Source organism: Antechinus flavipes, chromosome 2, assembly GCF_016432865.1.
Source record: "Antechinus flavipes isolate AdamAnt ecotype Samford, QLD, Australia chromosome 2, AdamAnt_v2, whole genome shotgun sequence".
In the NCBI taxonomy this organism is placed as follows: Eukaryota; Metazoa; Chordata; class Mammalia; order Dasyuromorphia; family Dasyuridae; genus Antechinus; species Antechinus flavipes.
Genome location: NC_067399.1, coordinates 38,040,609 through 38,057,662, shown reverse-complemented (window position 1 = coordinate 38,057,662; position 17,054 = coordinate 38,040,609). Strand labels below are relative to the sequence as shown.

Genomic DNA, 17,054 nt, shown 5'->3' with positions numbered 1-17,054 from the left:
ATTAATGCAGGCTGCAACTAGTCCTCAGATATGCAGTTCGCCTTTTTAACAGCTAAAGAAAAAAGTAGGGCTTAAAAGACTAGCTCGGGTCTCCCAGCCAGATAGCATGGGGATTAGAACCCAGGGCTCTAGGAACCCATTTCTCCCTCAAGCCTCCCCTCCCCCGCCGCCCTAAGTCAGACTCTTCCGCCCACAGACACTCACGCAAGAGGTCAGGAACTTTCCCCAATCTCCACCTAAATGGAAATGGATGGAAATGGCCAGCCCCCCAAAGGCATCTGCTCAGAGATAGTGTGGTCCTTGCTGGCAGCCGTCGGTCTCCGAAAGTCCTCTCCTACCTTCTGGGAAATGTAGTCTCGGGGATAGCGCGCAGGCGCAAGGGTTAGTAACATTCACCTAGGCTTAAACTCACTAATTAAGCACCAGCAGTAGGGGACTGGTGGCAGGAGTAGACTTGGGGTGCCAGGAGGCTAACCTAGAGGCTCCCTCCCCAAAGGGTCGGAGAGAGAGGTAAGGCCAGACACTGAAAAGTGACTTTAAAATATTTGCAAAGTAAATGCCCAATTCATCCGTGAAAAATTTTTGGTGCTTCTAGGAACTTCATGTCCAGGTTCTAGCGCTCAGTTGGGCAGAATGACGTTATAGGCTACTCTGCCCCTAGACAGCCCTAGTCCTAGCGCGCATGTATACAGTGCTTTTATCTGCCGAATGCATTGCGGCGGAGATCTAGGTCAGGTCCAGAGCGGGAGGGGATCTCAGGGGCCGGGCGTCTGCCCAGCTTCTCCTTTACATGTGCGGAAGTTGAGGCCGTGTGTCTGTATATGTGGGTGGGAGACTGGTCAGTCACAGCCCAGCTATGACAACCTCAGAATCTCTAACACTCAGGAGGAATGTCTGCAATCTGGCAAAGAGATGGAGTCAGGGGTAATCAGCACTCAATCATTAGGCACTGACTGTATGCCTGGTGACAGAAATATTGGGAATATCAAAGATAATATTATGTATTATCCATCACTTCTTAATAATTAGAATGTTAGAATTCTAGTAACTTCAGAATCTGGCCTCAAACACTTTCCACAAGTCACTTCCCCCTGTTTGCCTCAGTTTCCCTGTAAAATGAGCTGAAGAAGGAAATGGCAGACACTCCAATTTCTTTGCTAAAACTAAACGTATCTCTCTCATCTCCCCTAGGACTGGAGGGGTACTAAGTGATGAGGTCTTCAGTGTTGGGTGTGGTTAGCAGAGGAAATGATAAAAATTAATCCCTGTGGCAGGCTTGAGAAGGTTCTGCTGGAGATCAGTTTAGCTCCATGGTCCCACTTCCTGGGGAGGTAGATCAGTCTGAAATCCAAGTTATGTCAGACCCCAGAGACCCACCTTCTGTAGAGGTCTAGAGCAGTCTCACCTTGCCATGCCCTGTCGAAATCCTAGTCATGGCCCTAAGGTGAAATTTTCCCTATAAAGCCTACTTGGGGGCGCTCCCATGGCTGCTGCCTTCCTTTGGGTCCGTCCATCACAGCATTCTGCCTCCTGAGTCTTTCCCTTTCCCTTCCCCCCATGCCACGTGGTATCTCCCCTAATTCCACTATGCTTCTCAACCCTTCTTCTCCTCCTAGTAGCTAAGTAGCTCTTGTAGGGAGCTAAATCCCTCTCAGGATTTAGGCTTCCAGTTTAGGACACGCCCCAACCTCATGGGTGCTCCCTTTCTACTGAATAAGCATAAGTTCCACTGAGGAACTTGTCTTTCATATGCTCTCCCACTCTATTTCATATTTACCATTCCCACTATCTATTGTATTCCTTCATTTTGTTTGTAACCCATTCTCCTAAATAAATGTATTTTTTGCCTTCTTCTTTCCCCCTTGTATATAAGCTATAAGGAACACACCCATGAATTCTAGCAGGCATAGAAGGGAAGATACCAACAAATTGAAGAGGTAGTTATTAAAACTGATGGGAATTCTGAACCCCACTTAGTATTTCTTTTTCTCTGGATGCTAAATGCTAAAACACTCATTCTAGGAACTTTCCCAAACTGTCTTGTTGCCATACATAAGGTAATCACAAAGTGATCAGATTGCCTTGATTAGCAACTTTAAGATACCAATCTTTCCCAGATTGCCTCATGGTTCTGAGTTCCACAATCTCACCTCATATACATCCCAGCAGTGAGACCCTGGACAGGTCCCTTAACGCTGTGTGTCTCCTCTGTGACATGATGTGGAGAAGGAAATGGCAAACTCCTCTGACATATGAATGTCTGCCAAGAAATCCCTCAGAGGGGCTTACAAAGGGTCAGATGCTGCTGAAAACCCCTAACCCAGAAATCTAGGCAGAGACAGGACTCACTGCCAGCAGGAGCTTGGCTGGGTTATTAGAGTGAGTTACTTTGGAAATGTTGGGCCTGGAGCTCTCTTTCAGGGTCCATAGGCCTGAGGAGAGGAGCTGTGGTTGTCCATCCTGCACTCCTCCTGTAACTTCACCTTCCATGTCAAGAAATGGTTTTCTACTAAATCTTCCTTCATATTTCTCTCTAGTCTCAGAAAAAGCTTCTTGATGATGGCTGGGTTCTATCCTTTATTTCTACCATTGTTTTCTCTTCTTAAATCCTTAGATTATTTTTTCTCTTTGATGAGTCCTTTCTGAGAGATAAAGGGAAAAGAACTTTCAGGTTTAAGTCCGACCTCTATTTTAAAAAATCAAACCATTGCTTCATCCTCTTTCCTATTTTATTATCTTTCCAATTTGTCTCATTCTTTTTAGTGCAGTTCCTATAAAGATGCCATCTATTCCTTCTATTCTCTTCCTACAATCCTTTTCCCACCTTGAATTGGTGCTATCAGCTGTTTCCACTGTTCTGTGGGAAATTGTCTTTAAGGTCATTACTTACTTTAATAATAACTATAATATATTGATAACATGTGTCCAATGTTTTACCAATGTTTGCAATTTTTGAATTTTAGAATAAGGTCTGTGAAAATACATAACATTTTAACTTTCCCATGGGGATCTGTCTAATAAATGTCACAATAAAGACTCACACTTTGGCTTTCTATCTCAACAAATTTAGGGACTTTCCTAGTACAAAGAAATATAGCAACATGAAAGCAGGCTCTAAGAGTCTGACATGTTACCTAGTGTAAAGAGCACCAGCTTCCTAGTTACCAGACCTGGATTCAGGGCCTGCTTCTAACACTTACTAAGTGTGACATTGAACAATTCACTTCACCCCTCAATGCTCCTTTTCTATTAAGACTTTGAGTCTTGTCCATCACTTTGTGACCTTGTTTGGGGTTTTCTTGGTGGAGATCCTGGAATGGTCTACCACTTCCTTCTCCAGCTCATTTAATAGGTGGAGAAACTGAGGTCAACAGGATTAAGTTACTTGACCAAGGTCCTCAAGCAGAAAGTGTCTGAGACCAAATCAAACTCAGGATGATGAGTTTTCTTGCCTGGAGGTTCAGTACTCTGTGCATTTTGGCAGGGATACCTGGCTGGTTCAAAGTTCTAGGCAGCTCTCAAGCTGTAACTTTCATAGAAGGTAGAAACCTGTTTTGGGCTAGAGAATTTCCTCATAAATTTACAGCTTCAGTAACTATATCTTCTTCAATGTTACCGGAGATCAACTTGAAATGTAATCATCTATGGTTTTAGAATAATTGTTTTTCTTTATACTTTAACATATTTAACATGTATTGGTCATCCTGCCATCTAGGGGAGGAGGGAAAAAGGTTTGGTAATTGTCAATGCTGTAAAATTACTCATGCATATAGCTTGTAAATAAAAAGCTATTAATAAAAAAAGAATAATTGTTTTTCTCTATATATAATATAACTTCTAGGGAAGACAGCAATAATTTTAACATTCCCCTGACTTTAGGGTGCTTTTGTTCTAACAATCTGTCAGTGATTCTAAATCTTCTAACTTTGGAATCTGATCCTTAGATCTCTGATCTAAGAAGGCTATTGTTCTGTCAATGATCATAAAAGTCTTCTGGTCTAGGAATATAATAATCTTCCTTCTCTTAAACTTTAGGGGAGATATAATAGTGATCCTGAGACTATTGTTCTAACAGGCTGTCAATGATTTCAAGTCTTCTGGCCTTAGAATAGTCCTACAAACATTACTGCCTGTGGGTCAGTGATAACCAAATTCTTGAGACCACTCCTTCATTCTACCCTTAGGACATATAATTAGCATATCAATAATATGGAGAAGTAGATAAATTTGTCTTCTTGCTTCCATTTCTTTTCTAAATCTTATGGACTTTACAGCTAAGAGTATTTGGCTATTACTTGGGAAAACTGTTTACTAAGTTACTTGGAGCTATTGTCATGGTGAGCCTTATCAGTTCACCCCCAAGTATGAGATGTGCAACTCCTTTTCCTCTTTCACAAAGTAGGGAGAAGTATCAAATAGCACAGCCCATGAAAACACTTAAGAATAATTGGGGTGGGCAACTGCAAACTCAGCTCCTTCCCTGGGGTCTCTGTCAATTCCCTTTAATTTGTAAACTTTCCAGTTTTGTGAAACCATCAAAGTAAGCAAGGTTATCAGCCTGAGAACTGAGCCTGTTTAGGGTTATAGAATCTATAAGTTTGGTTAGTGATTGATCTTTTGCTCCAGGATAAGTTTAAACATAAAACATGCCAAACACCAGGAGATCATTATTTCTTCAACAACAATACTATATGATGATCAATTCTGTTGGACATGGCCCTCTTCAACAATGAGATGAACCAAATAAGCTCCAATAGAGAAGTAATGAAATGAACTAGCTACACCCAGCGAAAGAACTCTGGGAGATAACTATGAACATTACATAGAATTCCCAATCCCTCTATTTTTGTCCGCCTGCACTTTTGATTTCCTTCACAGGCTAATAGTACACTATTTCAAAGTCTGATTCTTTTTGTACAGCAAAATGATTATTAGGTCATGTATACTTATATTGTATTTAATTTATACTTTAACATATTTAACATGTATTGGTCAACCTGCCTTCGAGGGGAGGAGATGGGGGAAGAAGGGGAAAAATTGGAACAAAAGGTTTGGCAATTGTCAATGCTATAAAATTACCCATGCACAAAACTTGTAAATAAAAAGCTATATATAAAAAAAGAACCAATCCCACCCCCCCCCAAAAAAAATCCTTGCCAAACAAAATCTTTTATGGGTTTAAGTCCTGGTAAATTTTAAAAATAATATATCTAGTACTAAGCTGAAATTGTATTGTAAGTCTCTCCAGACCTCTCTGTATTTATTCTGTTGGTCATTTCTTAAAGAATAATATTCCATAACATTCATATCCAGCCATTGTGATTGCTTCAAAACTGAACCTCAGTATTTGCTGTCTAACATTAATTGGTACCTACAAACCCCATCATTTGATACTGTATCAGCAATGTCAATAGGTAATATATTTGATATTAACCATATTTCTGTTATGTAATAAGTGCCTAATGATTCACTGTTAAATACATCTGACTCCATCTTTTCCCAAGACATTCCTCCTGGCTTTTAGAAAGGGGAATTTTCTGGCACGGCAGAAGGCTGCCTCTGGAAGCTCTCTCTCAGGAGTGGGAGGAATGAGATTCTGAGGGACAAGTCTCCCACCCACATACACAGACACACGGCCTCAGCTTCCGCACGTGTAACAGGAGAAGCTGGGCAGGGGACCGGCCCCCGAGAATCCCCTCCAGCTCTGGACCTAATCTAGATCTCTGCCGCAAGGCGCTTGGCAGGTAAAAGCACTGTACATCTCGCGCTAGGGCTGTCTAGGAGCGGAGCATCTTATGACGTCACTCTGCCCAGCAGAGTGCTAGAATCTGCACACGGAGTTTCTAGAAGCACCAGAAATTTCTGCGGATGAATTGGATATTTATTTGGCAAATATTTTAAGCCACTTCTCTATGTCTGGCTTTTCCTCTCCCATCCAGCTACGCACAGAAGAAACGCCTTGAGAGTAGAGAATACGTCGGTTAGCATCCCTCACCTCCGCCTCCTAGTCCCTGCAGCAGGTGCTTTATCCAAAGCCCCTTTAACCTGTGACTTGAACGAGCTGGTGCGCCTGCGCGTCAGCCAAAAGACTACATTTCCCAAAAGCGACCAAAAAAAAAAAAATCTCAGGTTCGGACGGATGCCAGCAAGGGCCACTCTACCTCTGAGCAGGCGCAGTTGGGGAGATGTCTATGTTGAATCTTTTCCACTACTTGAGTAGGATGTTGAGGAGACATGTTCGCCACGTGGGTGAGTGCCTGTGGGTGGGAGAGCTTTGGCTTGGGCACCCCAACTGGAGAGACCTGGCCTGAGCTGGGGGTGAGAGAAAGGAGCTCCAGAAGTCCTAAGTTCTAATTCTGCTGCCTTGATGTGGTTTGAGAACCGAAATATTGTGGGTTTTCGTGGACAGCAGGTGTTGGGAGGCCCCCCAACAGTTGGGGTTGGGTCTTGTGAAGAATTCACAACGGCCATTCTCTCTGGCAAATGTAGATTTAGTTAGGACAAGTCTGTATATTTATACAGACAAAATGAAGATATTCCATAGACACTGGGAATGGTAAATATGAAATAGAGTGAGGGAACATATGAAAGTCAAGTTTCTTAGTGGAATTCATTGTTACCCACTTGAAAGGGAGCACCCCGTGAGGTTGGGAAGGGCCTTAGCTGGAAGGCTAGAGTCAGTTGGCTGTAAAGAGGAGGATCGATGGGAAGCATGATGGGAAGCAAGGTGAAACCAAGTGGAATGGGGGGGAAGGGAAGGGGAAAGGCACCAGGAGGCGGAGTGTCCTGAAGGACTGACCCGAAGGAAGGCATCAGCCTTGGGAGGCCCCACAAGTAAGTTTGTTGTTTTTTGTTTGTTTGTTTGTTTGTTTTTGTTTTTTTTTTTTTAAATAGCTTTTTACTGACAAAACGTGGATAGGTAAATTTTCAACATTGACCCTTACAAAAACTTGTCCAACTTTTCCTCTCCTTCCTTCCATCCCCTCCCCTAGATGGCAGATAGTCCAATACATGTTAAATATATTAAAATATATCTTAAGTACAATATATGTATACATATTTATATAGTTCTCTTGCTGCTCAAGAAAAATCAGATTTAGAAAGAAGGTAAGAATAACCTGAGAAGAAAAACAAAAATGCAAGCAAACAATAACAGAAAAAGTGTAAATGCTATATTGCGATACACACTCATCTCCCAGAGTTCTTTTGCTTGTGTAGCTGGTTCTGTTCATTACTAATCCATTGGAATTGATTTGGATCCTCTCATTGTTGAAGAGGGCCACGTCCATCAGAATCGATCCTCATATAGTATTGTTGTTGAGGTATATAATGATCTGGTCCTGCTCATTTCACTCAGCATCAGTTAATATAAGTCTCTCCAGACCTCTCTGTATTCATCCTGCTGGTCATTTCTTATAGAACAATAATATAACATTCATACACCATAATTTATTCAGCTATTCTTCAGCTGATGGGCATCCACTCAGTTTCCAGTTTCTTGCCACTACAAAAAAGGCTGCCATAAACATTTTTGCACATGTTGGTCCCTCTTTGGTATATAAGCCAGTGGTAACACTGTTGAGTCAAAGGGTATGCACAGTTTGATAACTTTTTGAGCATAGTTCCAAATCACTCTCCAGAATGGCTGGATCAGTTCACAACTCCACAAACAATGCATCAGTGTCCCAGTTTTCCCACGTCCCCTCCAACATTCACCATTATTTTTTCCTGTCATCTTAGCCAATCTGAGAGGTGTATAGTGGTATCTCAGAATTGTCTTAATTTGCATTTCTCTGATCAATAGTGATTTGGAGCACCTTTTCATGTGGCTACAGATAGTTTTTCATTCAAAAATTGTCTGTTCATATCCTTTGACCATTTGTCAACTGGAGAATGGCTTGATTTCCACAAGTAGGTTTTATAGGGAAAATTTAACGTCAGAGCCATGACTGGGATTTCAGACAAGGCATGGCTGGGTGCCTGAGGATTCTACAGAGGATGGATCTGAGGGATTTGACAAAACTTCCGATGTTAGAGTGCAGGACTTCCCCTTAGGTGGGACAGTACTCTCTACCTGTTTGCTGCAGGGATCAATTTTCTCAAGTTTCTCTTAGTCCAAAACACCACGAGGACCTCATCATTTCCCCTTTTTAAAAAATTTGCTAAATCTTTTTGAAAAGTGGGCTGAGGATTAGACCAACACTGTAATGTTTGGGGCCAAATCCCCAACACTTGTTAAGTAGTGTCCAAAAACTGGGAGTAAAAAACCGGGGTCTGGGGGTTTGGAGTGTTAACAGAGATGAACTGAAGCCCAAGTTTGGTGACATCATGGGGGTACAGAGTCAGCCACCAGGGCACAGCAGCAGCGATGAGCACAACATCAGGGTGCGCCGTCCTGGGGGCCCACTCAGACCCTGGGGAGCATTTTGCTGGAGTCTCTTCACCCCAACACTTTCCCTCCAAACAAATGGAGCCCAAAGTCCTTTGGGATGTGGGGCGATGATCTCATCTTCTGGATCCCCTTCCTGCTGTGAATAGACATAGAGCTGATTTGGAGGGTGGGCCAGGAAGCAACTGAAGTGGGTTATCCAGTGAGGTTCTGAGTCAGATCCCGGAAGCTGGTCACTGCAGCTGCCACGTGATGGTCATGTGAAGGTGACCAAGGCTGAAACAGAGCTAAGGAGCAGAGCTTAGTAGCATTGGGAACAGTGAAGGGTTCTCTTGGGTGGCCAAGGATAAATGTACCCAAATATTTAAAAGGACGTAGTTACTGGGTAGAAAGGATGACAGTGTGAGAACACCATTCAGGACCTCCTCGGTGTGACCTGAGCTAGTCCCTTGGACCCCACTTTTTTTCTTAATAGTTAAGAGGGGTGGACTGCAGTCCTAAAGACTACCTGCATTGATTAAGCACCTACTGTGTGCCAGCAAGAAAAATGTAAACAAACACACAAGCATTGATTAAACACCTATGGAAAAAGGCAAAAAGAGGCCCTGCCCTCGAGAATCTCAGTGTATGAGGAGATAGCTGTGGTACCTTACTGAGGGAAGCCATGAGTAAAAAGGAACAGAAGAGGGGGACTTGGGAGTCAGGAGAGGTGCAGGTTCAAGGGCCCACTTTGACCCATTGTTGTAATCATGAATGATCACAGCTAACCTTTTATAAAGACCTTAAAAGGTGGGTGATTAATGGGAGTGGGATAAAAGGTGGGGGCGGGGAGGGAGAAGAGAAGGGAAGGGGGAATCCCTGGGTAGGGAAATGTAAGGAATAGCAAGGCCAGTGAAGGAGAAGGTCAGGAGCAGAGTTAGTGGGTCAAGAAGAGGAGACTTAAAGTGAAGTAACAAGGATTCTGGGTAAAATTTATTGGAAAACCACAAGGAATAGCTTGGGATCCTTGTTCTCGGACAAAGGAAAACTGAGTGATTCCATCTGGAGAGAGATGTACATTATGTGTCAGCCCTGCTGGTTGTTTTAGATCTGTGTATAGTCTGTGTAAATGCTTATGTGGGTATACGTGTGTGTGTGTGTGTGCACGTAGATGTAAGTGTATTTTATTGTATGCATGTGTTTATGTATGCATGGAGGTGTCTATGAGAGTGTATATAGGATTCTTTAAAGATGCCATCATATTGTCTGCAGATTGTAGTATTTTTTCCCCTCATTTCTCATGCTAATTCTTTCAGTTTTTTTTTCTCTTCTCTTCTTGCTGTAGCTAACATTTCCAGTACAATAATGGTGGTAATGGGCATTCTTGCTTCTACCCATTGCTTGCTTCCCTTATTGGGAAGAATTCTAGCTTATATTCCTTACAGAGAATGCTTTCAGATAATTTTAGATGGATAATATTGTATTTATTCCTATGTTTTTAAGAGCATAAGTGCTCTGTCTTGTCAGGAGATTTTTCTGCGTCCATTGAGATAATCATATGATTTGTTGATTTTGTTATTAGGCTGCTCAATTATGCTGATGTTTACCAAATTTTGAATCAGCCCTGCATTTGTGGTATAAATCCCTCTTGGTTATAGTGTATTATCCTTGTTAGAAATTTCTCTGATCTTTCTCCTTCCTAATATTTCATTAAAAATTTTTGCATCAATATTCTAATTAGGATTACTGGAAACTGGTCTCTAGTTTTCTTTATTTGGTTCTTCCTAGTTTAGGAATCAGTACCATATTTGTTTCATAAAAGGAATCTGATAGAACTTCTTTAATTGTTTAACCAAATAATTCATATAGTATTGCAGTTAATTGTTCTCTATATTGGGAAAATTAACTTGTGAATGCATCTGACTAGGTGGATTTTTTCTGGCAATTTCAATGATGGCATGCTCAATTTTTTTTTTTTCCCTCAAGTTGGATTATATGTTTTATTTCCTCTTCCATCAATCTGGGCAATTTATATTTTTATAAATATTCATGAATTTCCTCTATATTTTCATAATCATTGGCACACACTTGGGCACTATGTCTCCTAGTTATTACTTAAATTTGCTCTTCAGAGGTGGTAAATTCACCCTGTTCATTTTTCATACTGGTAAATTGTTTTCTTCTTTCTCTTTTTTTTTGGAGGGGGAGGGGAGGGGAGGGCGATGCATGGAGTTCATTGGCTTTAGGGATCTGTACCATCACCTGCCACATAAAGAGACCTTTATCTCAGGTCCAGGTATTTGCTGACCTTGGCCAGGGTACCATTTTAAGTTGGGGTTTCTGGGGAGTAAATGTGAAACAGAATCCAGAACCCTCAGTTTCCAGGTCCTTGTTAAACTCAGTTGATCTCATCATTTCTCTCTGGTCTCAAGGTGCTGATTTTCTGGGTTAAAGTCACTGCCACAAATAGAAGGAAGACAACATCAGCATAGCCCTTAACAGCTTCCATTCTTTTCTGATCTCACCCCGGGACATGGCAAGGTCTGGGCTCGGGCCCAGTCTGCGCCATTCAGTTTCTGGCCCGTGTTGCTGTATGCAGCATAATCGGCTCGGCTCTTGTGGGATCGGCTCTCGTGGGCTCGGCACGGGCAGCACGTGTGTCAGCAAGCCTTCCCCAGGACCATCGGGCCCGTGAGCTTGGCAGAGAGGCCTGGGAGTTCTGGAAATCCTGCACAATGTCCAGGACAAGTCCTGCTCTCTTCCATGAGTGGGGGAAGATTATATTCCTCAGAAACGCCTCTGTCAGAGCCGGGCTTAGCCCTGGGACGTTGTTCTTCTGTGCTCAGTAATATGGAATCAGGATTGAGGATTTCTGTGTTCACTTGTGCAGTCATCTTCTTGGTGTCTGTTCTGCTCCTTCCACCGATCTTTCCCCAGAATCATCTGGACCAAAATTGGGAGCCAGCAGTTCCCAAAGCTGCAGTAATTGTCAGTGAGGAGGGGCAGGTCTCCAGTCCTATGGCCGGCATTTTGTCTCGGGTCCTTCCCCTTCAGACTGAATGCATCCAGGCAGGCGGGGGCCACGTGGGGTCAGATGTTCCTCTCTGCCTCCCGCAGTTGTCCCCAGAACACCCACTGTTTGTGTCGCTCCAGCTATCGGTGGTGTCTGGGTCAGCAGGGCTGATGAGACTCACAGAGTAGCCGCGGAAGATGGTTCAGGCCCTCACTGGACAATAACTCATGTTCAGGCCTGCCTGGCTCTCCTGCTTCTCCTTCCGAGGCCCCAGGTTCTGTGGTCCTGGTGTCCATCTGTGACCCTTCAGGGCTGAAGCTGGTGGCCTGGAAACCTGTGGCGTGAAGGAGTCAGAGATCCTGCAGCCCAGGCCGCAGTTAAAGTTAAAGCCAGAGATCCCAAGATCTGAGGGACTCTGTGGTCAGCACAGGGCCACTGCCCAACCTCTCCCTCTGGGCAGCCCTCAGTAGTGCATCTGGCTGGTCTCTGGCTCAGCATAATCACAGCTGGCAGAGGAATGAGAACAGGAACAGTTGTTTTTTTTTTTTGTTTTTTTTTTTAAGAAATTAATCAATGTTTCATCCATTTTATTGTGATTGGGTTTTTTGGGTTGATTCATAAAACCAGTGTGAGAAATCCTGAAAAGTTAGGTTTCCACCGTGTGCTGCAAGCTTCGAGATTAGGTAAGGTAATTGCAGTGCTGGAACTGAGGCAAGGTAGAGATTAGAGTTTTTAATATTAATTGGAGAGTTTAATTGATTGACTGGACGAGATTTTTGTCTCAAAGTATCCAGTGGGAATATGAGAATCCCAGGTTTTTTAAATAGGACTCTAGAAACAAAGGAAGAAAAGAGTGGGAAGTTTCAGGATCATAAATTTTGTTCTAGCAGGATGGGGGAAAAACTAGGGAGCCAGAGTCAGGATGTCTGAATAAACAGAAGTAAAGATGTCAATGAGGTATCTGGGATAGTCTTATCTTTTGGGATACTTAAAGGGGTAGTGTCAAATTTTTGACAGGAGTTAGGAGCCAGGAAGTCTGAATCCTCCCCTCCCCCTTATCTTGAGTCTCACATTAACAATTTATAACCTTAGAGCAAGTGGCCCTCAATCTTAATGAACCAGAGGAGGAGTTTGAAACTAAGGGGATTGAGGCAGAACAGTTAAGGAGACTGAGGCAGAACCAATTAGGGAAACTGAGTCAGGACAATTAAAGAGAACTGTGGCACAACAGTAATAAGTACCACTGATCAGTGGGTTTTCAGAATGTCAGAAATTAAGAAAAAACACAGAATAATTAAGCTTCACTATCTCAGAAATGTGGAGAAGACTAGGAATTGGGAGCTAGGAAGGCACAGGTGGACTCAGCCAATGTGAAAGAGTCTTTTGGTATTGAGAAAACCACAAACTGAAGATAACGGCCAATCTAGCTCAAACTGGTTGGGGTCAATGATCAGAACTTGCTTAAAAGACTAATTGCTTCTTAAACAGCACATCTTATAGGAGGAGTTTTCTGCCATTTTTGAACATGGGATGTAGGATAAAGAAGAGGGGAAATGCTTATAAATATTTAGGAGGAATCCTATACTGGGCAAAGATTTTTACCTGGAGGGAAAGGACCAATCTGTTGTCTCGGGGATTATGGGTAAACTAACCTCTAAACCTATGGGTAATAAAGCTTCTCTGGTTTCTGTGCTCAGTGCTCCTTCTTCTGGTATATGAGGGGAGAGCATATCTGGCCAGAAAGTTTAAGATGATTCCTTAAGTGGGCAGCTAGGTGGCTCAGTGGTTAGCGCACCAGCTCTGCAGTCAGGAGGACCTGAGTTCAGATGTGACATCAAACACTTAATTCCTAGCTGTGTGACCTTGGACAAATCACTTAACCCTGATTGCCTCAAAAAAAAAAAAAAAAAAAAAAAGAGATGATCCTTAAGATTCTTCTTTAATAATTTTTCCTTGATACCAGAATTTAAATGTTGTGTGTTTCTAACACTGTCTTTTAGGTTTATTAATTTAATCAATTTTTTTCATAACTTTGATTTCTTTAATGTTTCCTTGGATATTCAGAATTTCCCATTTTATGTGTAATTGTGATTTTTAATTTATTCTTTTTCTAGCTTTTTCATTTTCACACCTAAATCCTTGATCTGCTTTTTCTCTTTTATTAGATATAAATTTTCTTCTATGTACTACTTTATTACATCCTATAAGTTTTGTTATGTTTTCTCATTAGTATCGTTTTCTTTAATGAAATTATTGTTTCAATGATTTCTTCTTTGATTTACTTCCATATTTCTTTATGTTCTTGGTTCATTTTAAATTTAATAGTATTATAGTATTACAATCAATATTCCACAATCAGTATGTCATTATTTCTCAATGGTCAGACATTTCCTTTGTTCCAATTTTCTCCAAAGACAAATTAGGAGGTTAAAAGTATTGAACAATTAGTTTTGTTTCCCCCCAAAAAAACACTGTAGATAATAAAATTATTGGATAAAAAGCTACAATGATCTTAAGTGGTATAGTTTATTATTATTATTTTTTTTTTACATTAACTAAATTGTTGTCCTAAAGCCCATAGAAGAAAAAGAAAGAATTGCTTTTTTTTACATCATGTAACCCTAAATGCCTCATGATAAGCTCTCCCAGGTCCTTACTGTATTAAGGTCCATGCCACTGCAAAATCTTAATTAGACTCATAGCCACTCAACAGAAAATGGTCAGACCTTCTCAACAGGGAATAGTATACTAAGACAACCTGATGTGCACTGTTTGTCGAATACTTATAGCTAAGCCCTATGCTGATAGACCAGATGCACCCAAAACTGGATTGAGAAAAACCATACCAGAAACAGAAACCAGTAAGTTTGATTCCATTCTATTCTGTATTCAAAAACAGAACTTGGCATAGCTTTGAATTTGGGAACATCACAGTGTCTCCAGAGTAAATTTTTTACAATTCTGTTTCATTGAAATTGAAGGAATTAGAGTAGATAATGAGGAAACAAGGTTGTCACTCTTTGCTGGTGATATGCTTAAAGAATGCTAGAGAACCAATTAAAAAACTACCAGAAACAATGAAGAACTTAAGCAAAGTTGCAGAATACAAAACACACCCACATAAACCATCAGCATTTCTCTATGTTACCAACAAGGACCAGCAGGAAGAGATAAAAAGAAAAATCCCATTGAACATAACTGTAGAGAATATAAAATATTTGGGAGTCTGCCTGTTAAGACAAACCCAGGAACTACATGAACACAACTACAATATACTTGGCACACAAATAAACTTAGTGGTAAACAATTGGAAAAATATCAAGTGTTCATCTATATGTCTAAACTACTATAATACAAATGACAATTCTACCTAATTAATCTACTTATTCAGTGCCCTAATGCTAAGAAATCGCTTTACAAAGCTATAAAAAATAATACAAAATTCATCTGCAAGAACAAAAGATCAAGAATTTCAAGGGAATCAATGAAAAAAAAAAGATAAAAGAAGATGGGCAAGCTGTACCAGATCTAATACTACATTATAAAGCACTGGTTATCAAAACCTTTTGATACTGACTAAGAAATAGAATAATGAATCAGTGAAGTAGATTAGGTTCACAAAACATAAGTCAGTGACTATAGTAATCTAGTGTTTGATAAACCCAAAGATCCTAGCTTCTGAGATAAGAACTCAATATTTGAAAAAATTACTGGGAAAACTAGAAAACAGCATGGCAGAAACTAAGCACTGACCAACACCTAACATCCTATATACAAAGTAAGTTTAAAATGGGAACATGATTTAGATGTAAAGGGTAACAAGTTAGGAGAACAAGAGATAGTCTGCCTTTTAGATCTGTGGAGAAGGAAGGAATTTATGAGCCAAACAAACAAACTAGAAAACATAATGAAATGCAAAATGGATAATTTTGATTATATTAAATGAAAAAGTTTTTGTAGAAAAACCATGCAGCTAAGCTTAGAAAGGAAGCAGAAGACTAAGAAAAAAATTTATATCCAATGTTTCTTATAAAGACCTCATTTGTATAATATATAGAGAATTGTCTCAAATTCCTGATAGTACAAGCAATTTCCCAATTGATAAATTGTCAAAGGATATGAACAATTTTCATATAAAGCCATTTCTGGTCATATGCAAAAATTATTTAAATCATTATTGATTAGAGAAATGCAAATTAAGATAACTCTGAGGTAACAGTCTCAGATTGACTAAGAAGACAAGAAAAGATAATGATAAATGCTGGAAGGGATGTGGGACTCTGAGACACTAATATACCATTGGTGCAGTTATGAATGATTCAACCATTCTAGAGAATAATTTGGAACTATGCCCAAAGGGCTTTAAAATTGTATATATATTTCAATCTAGCAATATCTCTGTTGGATCTTTATTCCAAAGAAATCATATAATGGGAAAAGAAACCACATGTGCAGAAATTTCTGTAGTGATAAGGAACTGGCAAATAAGTGGCTGAATAAGTTAGTGTATATGAATGTAATGGAATATCATTGTTCTGTATGATATAATAAGCAGGCTGATTTCATAAAAGCCTGGAAATACATGAACTGATGCTAAATGAGAATAGAACCAAGAGAAGCCTGTACACAACAACATCCAGATTATGTCATGATTAATTGAGATGTTTTTGGCTCTTTTCAACAATGAGGTGCTTCAAGGTACTTTGAGTGGATTTGTCATGGAGGGAACCATCTGCATCCAGAGAAAGGTCTATGGAAACTGGATATGGATCAAAGCTAGGATTTTCATCTGTTTTGTGGTTATTTCCTTGTTTGTTTTTTGCTTTGTTGTTGTTCCCATTTTTTCCCCTTTTGATCTAGTTTTTCTTGCACAGTGTGATAAAGGTGAAAATATATTTAGAAGAATTGTACATGTTTAACCTATATTGGGTTATTTGCTGTCCAATAGAGGAAGGAGGGAGAAAAGGAAGGAAAAAGAAAAATTTGGTAGACGAGGTTTTGCAAGGAAACCAAAAGGAAAAGTGTTGCAGCTGGCTTTTAAGAGCTCATGCAGAAAAGGAAATAAAAATTTACCAAACAACATTTATTTCATCTTTTGGTTTCATTTTGAGTTCCAAGGGTTTCTCTCCCATCCTGCCCGCCTAGTAGATGAGTTCTAATGTCTCTCTCATCTCTCAAGCTGGGGTTCTGTGGTGTTTCAGAATTTCTTGACATTCCAAGATGTTGCTGTGGAATTCACCCAGGAGGAATGGAGCTATTTGGATCCTGGCCAGAAAGACATGTATAGGGATGTGATGCTGGAGAACTATGAGAACTTTGTCTCTCTTGGTAAGGTAATTTTTTTTTAATCACTCAATCTGTATATATTCAGCTCCAACTGAGTACCAGAACTATGGTAGTCATAAGGGGACCAAAGGCAAAAGTTAGATTCTGCTCTCATGGACCTTCTGTACTATCCAGGGAGATATGAAATATGTAATTGTTAGTACAGAATAAGTCAATTCTAAGGTATGGGAATGGCCAGTATGGGGATGAGCCAGAGATGGCTTTCCCTTGGCTAAGCTGTGAATGAAACCAGGTTTATGAGAGTTGAAGGGCAAAGAGCAGAATAGGGCAGAGTTGGGGGAGCATCCCATGGTGACCCGCAGAGATGGCAGGGAGAGCATCACGTGT

The 17,054-nt window shown here is 40.7% G+C and overlaps 1 protein-coding gene across 2 annotated transcripts in view; it reads left to right on the top strand.

Annotated features, from left to right (window-relative positions):
- The first annotated feature begins 403 nt into the window (after positions 1 to 403).
- The window catches only part of LOC127547581 (zinc finger protein 595-like), a 200,646-nt gene continuing 183,995 nt past the window's right edge, over positions 404 to 17,054 (top strand). The window contains exons 1-3 of one of the 2 annotated variants that reach the window (XM_051974470.1): positions 404 to 510; positions 5,940 to 6,249; positions 16,583 to 16,709. In XM_051974470.1, the coding sequence (XP_051830430.1) occupies positions 6,235 to 6,249; positions 16,583 to 16,709 (142 nt within the window). In that variant the 5' untranslated portion in view covers positions 404 to 510; positions 5,940 to 6,234. Of the gene's footprint in view, positions 511 to 5,161; positions 6,250 to 16,582; positions 16,710 to 17,054 lie in introns of those variants that run through there. The other variant, XM_051974482.1, reaches the window with a different exon arrangement.